At 37.4% G+C, this 12,971-nt stretch overlaps 1 protein-coding gene across 14 annotated transcripts in view; it reads right to left on the bottom strand.

Moving 5' to 3' along the window:
* Nucleotides 1-2,276: 2,276 nt before the first annotated feature.
* Nucleotides 2,277-12,971, bottom strand: part of LOC123769529 (uncharacterized) — a 193,761-nt gene continuing 183,066 nt past the window's right edge. For 13 of the 14 annotated variants that reach the window (XM_069308704.1, XM_069308705.1, XM_069308707.1 and 10 more), the window contains 4 exons: nt 12,754-12,953; nt 10,506-10,721; nt 9,886-10,148; nt 2,277-5,373 (listed from right to left, as the gene is read on the bottom strand). In XM_069308704.1, the coding sequence (XP_069164805.1) occupies nt 5,307-5,373; nt 9,886-10,148; nt 10,506-10,721; nt 12,754-12,953 (746 nt within the window). In that variant the 3' untranslated portion in view covers nt 2,277-5,306. The remainder of the gene's footprint in view (nt 5,374-9,885; nt 10,149-10,505; nt 10,722-12,753; nt 12,954-12,971) is intronic. The other variant, XM_069308706.1, reaches the window with a different exon arrangement.

Raw genomic sequence — 12,971 nt, forward strand, 5'->3', positions numbered from 1 at the left:
TGCCTGGACCTGCTTAGGGCGAGAAGATGACCATGGGATGGGGAGGCCGGGGGTGAGGGGCAGAGAGGATTTGGGTAGTATGTTGGGCATTGTTTAGGGGAAGGGAGGGGCTCCTATGGGGGGTAGCAGGTGGGGGTGTTGCAGTTCCCTCTGGGGTTCCTGAATTGCTGGTTTGGGGTATGTATGTGTATGTAATTACCTAAGTGTAGTTACAGGATGAGAGCTACACTTGTGGTGTCCCATCGTCCCAGTACTCTGTCGTATAATGCTTTGAAACTACTGATGGTTATGCCCTCCACCATCTTCTCACTTAGCTTGTTCCAACCGTGTATGTGTGTGTGCTATATATTTGTGTGTGTATATACTGTATATATACACACACACAATAGGAGATCTAAGGCCTCCAGTCAATGTCTGCCATCTTCAAAAATATTTCCAGCATGCCCCATAGGCCTCCAAGGCCTATGGGGATCATCTTGAGATGATTTCGGGGCTTTTTAGTGTCCCTGCGGCCCGGTCCTCGACCAGGCCTCCACCCCCAGGAAGCTGCCCGTGACAGCTGACTAACACCCAGGTACCTATTTTATTGCTAGGTAACGGGCATAGGGTGAAAGAAACTCTGCCCATTGTTTCTCGCCTGCGCCTGGGATTGAACCCAGGACCACAGGATCACAAATCCAGCGTGCTGTCCACTCGGCCGACCGGCCCATGGGAAAGGGTAGGCTTTGTTTCAAGAAAGTTACCATGGCTGACAAACGTGCTTCCAGCTCCTGGTCGCCGCTGGGTCGCGTGGTTGAAAAACTAGTCTTGGAGGATTATATACACGATGTATTGTTTTGAGAGGACCCAGAAAGTGATGTTGAACAACCAAAACCAGATAAAGACCTAACATAACAATCAGACATGAGTAATACAGACATGGATGAGAACAGTAGTGAATGCATACAGTACACGAATCTTGCCAGTCCCACATAAACATCATTGCCACAGTGTTTATCATCACTTGTGCCATCTGCTATTCCTGCCAATCACTGATGTGTGTCCAGTCATTAGGACAATGAGGACAGTGTGGCCTCAACTTTAACTGTTTGTGAGGAGTCTGTACAATGTAGAAGAGCTTCTTCTCTTGCCAACAGTTTTATGAGAATACAGAGCATTGGTGTTGGCACTAGTTCAAGCAGCACTCTGAGTACTTGTGTGAGAAGATTGAGAGAGTTTTGTGCCAGAAATACAAACTTACTTGATATGGATGTTGGTGTTAAGACACTTTCCCATATACTGGTGATATGAGTGAAGGTGAATATTTTATGTCTGATTTTGATGAGCCCTTCATGAAACATCTTGTTGACGAAAGCAACCGGTACACAGTACAAACTCATTACAGATGGCTTGTTACCAGCTTCATGTTTTGCACATTGGAAAGCAAGAACTGTAGCTGAAATGTATGTTTTTCTTGCACTGTGTATTTTGAAACATTGTGAAAAGTCATACAGGATTATTGAAACAAAGTGTTGTTCTAACACCATTTTTCGAGACGAACATGTCACGTGACAGGTTCCTGCTACCTCTAAGGTGTCTACACTTTGAAAACAATTAAAATGTGGTTTAAAACAATGGACTATGGAAAATGAGGAAAGTGTTCAGTGATCCAAGATAAAATTTCAACTTTTTTTTTTGTACCAGGGCAGAATGTAGTGATTGACGAATATCTTGGTTCTTTTCATGGGACGTCTTGCTTTCAAGCAGTACAGTATATCCCATCAAAATAGCAAAGGTTTGGACTGAAATTCATTGTGCTCTGTGACTGTGAAACTAGAATAGTGATAGATATTAAATTCCAGTACTGATGTGGACATACCCGGTCACGATCCTCACATGTTTTCTGGCAGTGTGGTAAAACTGCTCATGGACATGAAGATATTCTGTATACTGACAATTACTATACCATCCCCTTGCTATGTTCCTGCTTAAACATAGGACTTTAGTCTGTGGCACAGTAAAGTCACATAAAGGAATGCCAGTGTTTGATATTGGTATTTCAGTGGGTGATTGGCAGCTCAGAAAAGGCGACAAAATTCTGTGTTGGAAAAACAGACACAGTAAATATGTTGACAACAATTTGCACTGATGGAATTATAGACAGTGACAAAGTGAACTTTGCACCACATGGTAAATTGCATAAACCAAATTGTCATGGACTACAATATATAAATGTGTGATTAGTAGATAAGTGTGACATGATGATTGGTGCACTGGAATGTGCGGGAAAAACTGTGGAAGTGGACCAAAAATTTATTTTTTCACCTTTTAGATGTAACAGTGCTGAACTGTTTCAACATGCATTTGGTGGTTCTTGCCTGATTACACCAATCTGTACTTTTATATTACTCTGTTGACACAATTGTGAAGTTTGGCTAGGAAAGCAGTGTTGTGACAAAGAGTTTCTGCGCCAACAAGGCCTCGTGCTGCTCTGGGCAGACTGGGTTACAAAGACGCTACACAAGCTTGGTTACATGCCAAGTATGGGAATGTGTGACAAAGGTAAACGTGTGTGTGCTGTTTGCAAGCACATGAAACGAAGAGAGGAAGCAAAAATGTGTGTGTGTAGCTGAAGTGTAGAATGCAAAGTGGTTTTGTACACCTTTGACTGCTTCAGTGATTATCACACTCATAAAGTACAGTACTGATTTTGTTGTTTTGTTTAAATATAGTGTGTGTGTAAACTATGTATATAAACTGAAAATTGAAGATTATTGTGACAAATTCTAGTGGACACTTTAGTGACACTTATCATTATTACTTGGAACAATATGCACCTTCTACTGTTTACAAATCACAAATGACATCCTTGTGCATAAATGAACATAAAAAACACTAGAAACTGTGTGAAAAATGGAACAAGGTAATAGTTTGGCAACTCGCGGGCCTTGAATCACCCGTAGGACCGGCTTCGGGAGTCTTCAGCACGAGTGCCCAGGCTTCTGCGATGTCACCCCAACTTCTCCACTTCACAGCAGCCAAAGTTTATTTTTTTTTTTTTTTAGTTTTTTTAGTTTTTTTATATGTCCATGATCAGGGAAGAGATTTTAACACTAAGAAAAAATGAGGGGGGTGGGTTGTGCACCATGGGATTGTCATATTAAACTAACGCACAGTACAGTACATGGGTTAAAGTGTAATCATTAGTTATATCTTTGATATTCACACAATTTAAAGAAATATTACCAAAATCATGCTACTTTATTATAATTACCATCAAGTGTTTGCACACACCTTTACTTTATTCTATTTAGAAAGCAATTGTTATTTTGTTAAATTTCACTTTAAACAGTATATACACATCACTGAACAAAGAATGGGGAAATCAAAATGTAATAATACTTTAAAGTTAATATATGCATATATAATGTTAGATGCAAGACAGCCTTGAAATATTTGTTTTGCATAGAAATTGAAATTCAGTTCACAGGTAGGCTGAGCTGTTGCATGCTAGGACCTGGATCTTGTACCACGAGACAAACATCTATCCATAACTGCAGCCCCAGTTAACATGTTCAACACTGCAATTACAAGCAAACCTTGTGTTTGGCTTTTTGAATTTTCCCATTTACTTTATTTCAGCATTTGTGTCTATATAATGCTATATATCACTATATTGTCAAAGGGATCACTTTTAAAATTGACCAAAATAAATCTGAAATGTCTACCACAACTGGTAGTTTCATGGAACATCTTAAGTGGTCTGCAGCTGGTTGAACACTTAATATCTTCTAAATATGCTAATCAGAAAAATCACAGAATAATTAAGAGACTGTACAGTTTGTCTCAAATCCGTAATGTATATAACATTAAGCCAAAAACAGTGTACTGTACTTGAATATCACCGAGTTAGTCTTTATAAACTAGCACAACATTAAAAATGCAATCTTCAAGTAATAAGAAATTATGCATCATCAACATCTTGGAAAGAATAAAAGTTCTGTCGTGTGAACAGTACTCGACAGACTATTCGGAAAGTCTCGGCTCAAAGCCCTGATTCTCGCGACACTTTTCAACCGCAACATCTTTGCGCCCTTTCAATATAATAGCCCTGCTATTATAGCTTGCGACTATATACTATAAGCCTGACAAATGTAATATAATTGTCACGCAGCTGTGACAATTACAGTACAGTACTGACATGGCACATCATATTGAAGCAATTTTGTGATCAATATATTATTCAATCTAGGCACAAAATAGATTTGTGTTTGGTAAATTCCCACTTAAATGCCACAGAACATGGCAGAACAGTAATAAATCTTTAATGATAATATGAAAGACTGAAGGTACATAACTTGTAAAATATTTAACTTAATAAAGAAATGTTAATCTCTTGAAAACTCTTAATAACACTTGAAAATATTCATTATAAAATTTTTCAGCAATTTTTTTTCAATTAATAATACCACATAAACCTAAAATGAATACAAATATAAAAATCTTTTCTCTTGAAGTAGGTTACAAGTTGTCAGCTAATATAAAGATTACCATTTTGGTGAGTTGTGCACTTGGAACAATAAATCACACATGGTGAAGGTCACGAGCCAAGCCAGGAACATCAAAGACGCCATCAGCTACGGCAGCTGACACCTTGGCACCACTTCTTACATGCAGAGTTGTGTACACATCTTGACAATATTTAGTGCACTAGACACTTTTGTTAGTGCATTATAAGTACATGAAAGTACACGAGGAATATTGCCAATATCTGCTTTCACTTAAATGCATTGCAGTATAGTATATATTTAAAAACACTTTATAAAGAGTATAAACTTATAGTGTAGAAAATTAAGATACTACCCACCCGTATAAGTTTAAATAGGGTAATACAGTGAATAATGAAAATGCCATTTGGTAAAAGTTTGCTTCTCCTTTGGTTTTGCAGAAGTCTAGTTAGTAGAACATATTTTCCATATCCATACATTTTCAATTTCAGAATTTTTTTTTTACTAATGTTGAGACACTATCATTGTAAATCCTTTAATATTTTCCCGCTAGAGTATCTTTTACCAATCTGCAGCCATCATATAGCATCTGCCACTAAACCATCTCTTAATTTTGACTTTATTTATATGACATTTCATGCCAATTACAGTATAGATGTCTGGAATTAAATATCTTAACTTGCTAACTGCAGCTGTTGATGTAATTCTCACTGTATCACCTGTTAAAGCAACTGCACCACCTATTGCCTCATTTGACCACATGCCGTGCTTGATGAATAGTCGGGTCTACAGCTGTACTGTATCTGCCAGCCCACCACATCATCTATCCTCCCCGCCAACATCCAACTCGTCTACTGCTGGGAGGGAAGTATCGAGCGACCTCTTCCTGTGTCGGAACAATGGGCAAGTTGATTATTGTGCATTTAAAAAAAAAAATTGTCATTAATACCATCCATAACTAGAAGAGCAAACACTATATAAAAACTAATCTTAGCATTTGATGAAGGTTTAGCTTTGAAATTAACATTATTTTTAACCCTATATCTTAAACAACAATAATATGAAATATGGTACAAATTTAATGGTGATTTATATACTTTTACTCTGAAATTAATTATTATTTTTTCTCACCATCTAAATTAAAAAAAAAAAAAAGATAATACTGTACACACAAACTGTACACTGTAGTAAAATACTGTGCTTAAAAATAATAGGAAAATATAATTTGGCAGCCACAAAACACAAAGGCAAACATGGTGCAAAAGGGCAACAACACGGAGAAAAAAATTATAATTTTTTTTTTAAGTTTTGTACTGTATTTACAAGCTAATAGAGAAGGGCAGTGAAGGGGTTAAAAAAAAAAAAGTGAGTCTGACCAGTGGTCCTTGAAAAATATGAGAGGTCCAGTATGTGTGTGTGGGACTGTTGTGATGAGGCTATTTTAGATATTGTCATAAACCAAATCATTATGAATATGCCAAACATTTCTCACATAAGAATTATGGTCAAAACTTTCATGTACTTAAATACAGTTGCTGGCTGTAGTTTTTGTGAATTTCACATAAGTAATCTGATTGGTCTTCCTAATACTGATACTACAGCCCATCCTCCCATTTTGATGGTACTTATACTAACAGTGTGGACCATCGTGCATACAATGATGCAATTGAAAATTAGAAAGTAAAAATTTGGTACTACTGAATTTGGAGAAACAAAAAAACAAAAGGTTTTGTATTTATGTTAATAAAACTAACCTAATCACCCTAGGTTATTAATGCATGATGTCTGAGGCCTAATATAGTACATGTGTGTGCTGTACTAGGCCTACGAATATTTCCGTGTGGCTTTTGGCTTTATTTTTTCCAGACTCTTATAAGTAAGTAATTATCAAAAGAAGGCACCAAACCAGGAAGGCCCCCCAGACCCTTATAAAGTGACTTGTACAAATTCTATCTAATTGTCAATTATGTCAGTATGTGTACAATGGTTCACATAGTTACAAAAAGTACTATCTAAACAGGAAGATGGGTTAGATACTAATAGAAGCAAAGAAAGCTTACACCAAGATCATCAACAACAGCAATGAAGTCATATTTAAACAAATTATGTTTAAAGGAATGCTGCTCAAGTATACAAATATATTTATATACTAGGGGTTACTCAGTATTGCCTGGGGCTGGCTCTCTCATCTGTCTGTCTATCCATCTGTACATCAATCTAGCTATCCAACTAGCTTTCTATCTGTCCACCTACTCATCTATCCATCAACCTACTTTGTGTGTCTAGGTTTGCCTCTTTCTGTCTGTCTCATAAAAATATAATTGTCTAATATGTGGATGGTCGCCAGTGAGAGAATCTTAGTGGTGTGAAATACTAAAAAAAAACAATAGTTACCCCTCTTACTCTACTAAAGCCCCATGGCTTGAGAAACCTTTGACACTGTGGAAAAAATTTCTGTTTTATGCAAGATTGTGCAAATTATTGACAGCACAAAATTTCTGTTAATTTTCCCAAGATCAGAGAATAATTGTGCATATTACTGTAAGTTTTTTCTTGTCTAAGTTCATGAAAATATTTAGCTGTGTAGCTGGTGGACAGGGCCAAAAATCTTCATCGGGGTGTGAATGTGACCCTGGCACACTTTTCTTTTTTATTAATTCTGGTGGGTAAGTAGACCCCCGCCCAGCCTATGTTCATCCCGTACCCCAGACCATTCCCTCTGCCGATTTGGGTGATGCTAGCTCCAAATGTCTGGCCTTCAACTTCGAGCAAACATTCTCTCACAGTACAGATAAATATTTTGCAAAAATTGTGTTAATTTGGCATTGCATTCTGGTACAGCAAACATTCAACAAATTCACCAAAATTTTTCCAATACATTTATATTGCAACTGACCAGAATGGAATTCTTTCCAGTCCATCCAATCTTTCCGTCAACTACATTTCATTCAACCAGGTTTAGACTCTACAGCATTCACAAAAATACCAAATACCCTTAGACCTTGCTATATCTTACCGAGTTACACACATTTCACATACTGTATAGGAACTGTTACATGCCAAGTGTAACACTATTATTTAATTGAACTGTACATTGATAATGAATTATTAAGAAGTTTTAGCCTAATATTTTTTTTAATTAATGTTTTTAACATAAGAATATGACAAACATCTGACAAGTAATAGTTATGCCCCTGCTAAGAAAAAAGCAAAACTTATTAATTTTGAAGTAAAACTTAAATGTCTCATGGTTGAATAAATGGCTTTTTATAGCTCTGGTATAAATGGCATACTTCACCCATGGTATACTTCACTCTGGTATACTCCTCAGGAGCACACCTCAAATAGTGAAGTCTTATGTTACTGTACTCCTAAATATGTTCACTTAACAAAAACAATAATGAAATACAGTAATCATGAAATATGTTTTAAACAAGTCTAATTCATGTCAAAACTTCACGATGAAATGTACAGCGCCAGTAGCACGAGTGCTCAGTGTAGTGTAGAGAAAAAGCCTGGATACCAGAAGCATTTAAATCAGCAGATATGGCTTCCCTACACAAGGGAGGCAGCAAAGCATTGGCTCTATGCATCCAAAGCAACAAAGCATTGGCTAAAAATTATAGACCAGTCACACTACCATCACACACAATAAATGTTTTTGAAGGTGTGATCAAGAGTTAGATCTCCAGTTTTATGGAGAACAATGATGTTCACAACCCAGGTTAACATGGATTTAGAGCGGGAAGATCATGGCTATTGCAGTTACTCAATCACTATGACAAAATCATGGAAGCATTAGAACAACAACAAAATGCAGATGTGGTAGACACTGACTCTGCGAAGGCATTTAATAAATGTGACCATCAAGTGATAGCGCACATAAAATGAGATCAATAGGAATGACCGGTATTAAATTTCATCAAACAGGATGCAAAGAGTAAATCAATCAAACAAAATCTAATCCAAGCACAGTGAAAAGCTCTGTACCTCAGGGCACAGTTCTAGTACCACTGCCATTAGGCAGTGATATAGTGAAGGCAGATTCCATACACAGTTTTAAATGTAGATTTGATATAGCCCAGTAGGCTCAAGAATCTGTATGCCAGTTGATTGAAAGTTGGCAGGCAGGACCATAGCTTAATCACTTCAAGCACAGCAATGTGTGAGGTGAATTGTCAGCATGAGTATTACTTGTGTAAAAGACACTGAAGAACTACAGGCTGACTTTAATAAGTTTTTGATTGGGCAACAGAAAATAACAATGTTTAACAGTGATAAATTCCAGGCACTGTACTTAGATATGGAAAAACGAAAACCTTAAACATAATACTGGGTACAAGACACAATCAGATCTACCCATAGTACTAAAGCAACATGTAAAGAACTTGAGAATAATGATGTCTGATGACCCAACATTTAGGGAGCATAACCAAATAAATATATTGTCAGTTATAAAAATGGTAGGATGAATTATGAGAACATTCAAATCCAGGGATCCTACCACAATGCTCATATTCAAATAACTTGTGGTGTCCCACTTTGAGCACTGCTTGATGCTCACTTTCCCCTTCAGAGCAGGAAAGATCGCTGAAATAGAAGAAATACAGAGAACCTATACAGCACACAGACATGATAAAATACTTAAATTATTGGGACTATCTTGAAGCTCTCAAAATGTACTCTCTGGAAAGGAGACAAGGCATCAGGTAATATATACTGTACTTGGAAAATACTTGATGGCCAAGTCCAAAATTGGACTTTGAGCTGGAGCAAATGATATGATGGGAAATGCACAAATAAGTGGGAAGATCATGCCTATTGCAGTTACTCTACCCAGTGAAGAGTAGAGCTGCCATAAACACAACCAGAGAGTGCTGTATGAACATCAGAAGTCCATGGCTGTTCAATATCCTCCCAGCTGCTATAAGAAATATTGCCAGAAAATAGTGGACATTTTCAAGAACAAATTAGACAATATACTACAAGATGTGCCAGACCAACTGGGTTGTAGTGGATATGTAGGCTGCGGGCCATTCCAAGAAAACAGTCTGTTGGACCAAACTCTCCTAAGTCAAGAGTTTTTACTCCGAGAACAGAATGAGAGTTGTTCGTACAGAACAACTCCGAGAACCCCCTCCAGGTCAGATCCAGGTAAGATAAATAGATTATTTGAAAACATGCAGTGTCATTTAAAAATTCATAAGGGTGAAAATTTAATATCTTACCGGACAATGGTAATTTTTATGTAATAGCTCCCAAGTTACATAAACGTATACAGCATGGGAAACATTGCTGGGTCTATACTACACCACAAAGAGCAACAAAGGCGTGCAGTGCAGGGCGCAGAGTGGAGGAGACGTGAGCTGCCGATTACCACCACCACCATAACCCATACCTGTCAAAGTAGAACTCATACGAACCAGGCGCCGAGTGAGACCGTCCTGTACGGGCAAACTGCTCTTTGATGAATACATTCATCTTGAATGGATTCTGGAAGCTGTGTTTCTTGAGCATACATTTAATTAGGATTAGTGTCTCTAATTTAGGGATGGAGCGCACACAACTCTGAACTTCTTCTTCCGTAACCTCAATAAGTATACAGTTTTCTTCTTCTGATGGCAAAGGGTACTGATTGCCTGCTGTGACCCAAGGATGCTCCTGTATGTACACAAAGTTTTCATATGTAATGTTCATTCATTAAATTAAAAATGCTTGTAATGTTTCAATATATCAATCTTCATCCTTGACATTATTCTCTATAGAGAGAGAACAATATGTCAATATGAACAATATATGATGGTGCTAAAGACAAAAAAAAAAAAAGCAGAATTACATTTCTATTGGAAGGAAAACTGACACCACATGAATGTGGGCAAGTTGGAGACTAGAGCACAATGGCGAGAGAAATATATATACGATTTAAAAGACTGCTTACCAATTGTTAATGAAGGTGAAGTAACAACATATATAGAAGGATTATTTAAACTGTGTAGACACACACACACACAACTCTACCTTAATATCTGGTAGTGTTATTCTTTTCGCAGGAATTTTTTCCAACATTAATGAGATTAGGTCTTTGAGATCATCCGAGACAAACGGCACAGGTGGGAAGTAAAGAGGAGAGCTTCTAATCTTGTCGTATAGCACCACTATATTTTCGTCGTGGAATGGCAGCTTACCGTAAACAAAGGCATACAAAGTGACACCCATTGCCCATATATCTGCTGCCTGAAATATAAGGAGTCAATAGGAAATGTTCAAAAGGGATTACCAGTACTTATATTTAAATACAACATTAAAAACTTACCAACTTACTTGACACAAGTTTTTTATATAACCCTATACCCTGTAGTATAATTTATAAAAATGTAACCTCTTCTCGCCATAAATAATTACTTAATTTGGGAACCTATACATAACACTTAGGAGCGTGGTCATATAAAAGAGTTGGCCCACATTACTATATACTCCAAGATTTTCTTCTCTCATTTTCTTCCTTACAATTTCCTCTAAGCTACAAAACTTCTGGTAATACTGTACATATATTTTCCAGTAAACATTAAATGTAATCACAAGAAGAATTAGATAATTCTTCTTGTGAAAAAAAAATATATATATAAAATAGTACAAAACATATTCTTTAACAACTCTCTGGCTCCTGCTAAAATTCCTTGCATGTTTTTTTTTTCTTCCAAAAATTGCAATTCTCCCAACATCCTTTACAACCAACCACTTTAGGTTCACTTCACTTTCAATTGCCATGCCTTTTTTTTCTTGCCCAAGTTCCTGTCACTCAACAATATGATTTTGTCGTTTCTTTGCTATTACATAACATCTTGTTTCTGAAATTAAAGGAATTAAATTTCTTTCACCTGGCAACTCCAGTTGTTAGTCCAAACACATTGCAATACAGTACTACATTTTGTTCAGGGTTAAATCACCAGCACAGAAACTTATTCCTTGACACCCACGTAAACTCTTCAAACTGCACACCCTCAATATATAAAAGTCAACTGCTGTACAAACTTTCTCCATTCCAAATGCTATACCGTACAACCTTTTAATTTATTTTAATTCCCATTGTTAGACACAGGAAACCACACTGACAAATCCTCAGAATACGACTCAAAACAGTCAATTATTTCCAACGAGCCTATTTGCTGCTAGGTAAGCAGACAAAAAGGTGTAAAGAAATGTGCTCAAATGTTTCATCCTGCCCTGGAATCTGACCTGGCACAAATCTCTTGTGAGTCAACTACACTAACCACTGGGCTGCACGGGCAGTTTTAAAAATTACCCGTGGTGCTTGTGCAGTGTACCGTGCAGTGTACTGTGCAGTGTACCATAGTGCACTGCACTATGGTACTCCAGACCGTGGAGCACTATGGGTACTCCAGACCGTGGTGCACTATGGCCACTCCAGACCGACAACCAGAGCGCAACTCCATAGTCTCCTGAGACTGATGGATGCCTACTACTACTACCACCATAGTGTACCGTGCTGTGTAACATGCAGTGCACCATTGTCCAGTCTGACCTGACCTGTGTTCCCAATGAACACAGGATCATAGCTTAGGGAGAAGGAGAATAACCTGCTCAGAAGAACACTGTTCATTAAAACTCAAGCGTCTGATTCATGAATCGAATACTGATCATTAATTTTAGGAAACATTATTCAACCTTCAAAAATAAACAAGATCTCTAATAATCTTCCTATTTCTATTGATGGATATGTCACATAATGAATGAAAAAGTCACAGTGACATTGGAAGAGTAATCAATATTTTGTCAAACTGAACTGAAGTTATATAGTCCTAACTAGTCCTAACACTAAATCTTGGAACACCATGATGAAAATATATTGTATAATATTATATATACTGTAATATACATATGAAAATGTCTGACCATGAAGACAAGTAAGACAGGAAATTCCCCAAATCCTTTCATATTAATCAATACATCTTCAGAAGGATGGCGGGGAGGAAAACAACGAGGCGAAAAATATAATATGCAGTATATATATATATTAAAAGAAAAAATCAACAGGAGCTCTGAGGTGACTCGATCCCGCAACCAAGAGAATCCCAGCCACTGACGCTACCACTGGACCACCCTGACTTGGAGGGAAGTCAAGGTGGTCCAGTGGCTAGTTTCCCGCCTAGTGGGCAGTGGAAGAGAAACATAATATACAGTGTATATACAGTACATAAACATAACTGTATATAAAACCGTTTCTAAAACACACACACAAACTAACCTTTCCAGAATATTTGTGCCGTGATGTTGAGAGCGCTTCTGGAGCCATGAAGGCTGGGGTCCCGGCTGTGTTGGTGAGAAAGGCATCTTTCCCATCAAATTCATTGCATACCCCAAAGTCCGCTATCTGAATATGACCATTGTCTCCAAGGAGTAGGTTTGATGGCTTGATGTCGCGATGGATAATCTTCTGATAGTGCACTGCTCAATTAAAAGGGA

The sequence above is a fragment of the Procambarus clarkii genome, chromosome 63 (assembly GCF_040958095.1).
Source record: "Procambarus clarkii isolate CNS0578487 chromosome 63, FALCON_Pclarkii_2.0, whole genome shotgun sequence".
In the NCBI taxonomy this organism is placed as follows: Eukaryota; Metazoa; Arthropoda; class Malacostraca; order Decapoda; family Cambaridae; genus Procambarus; species Procambarus clarkii.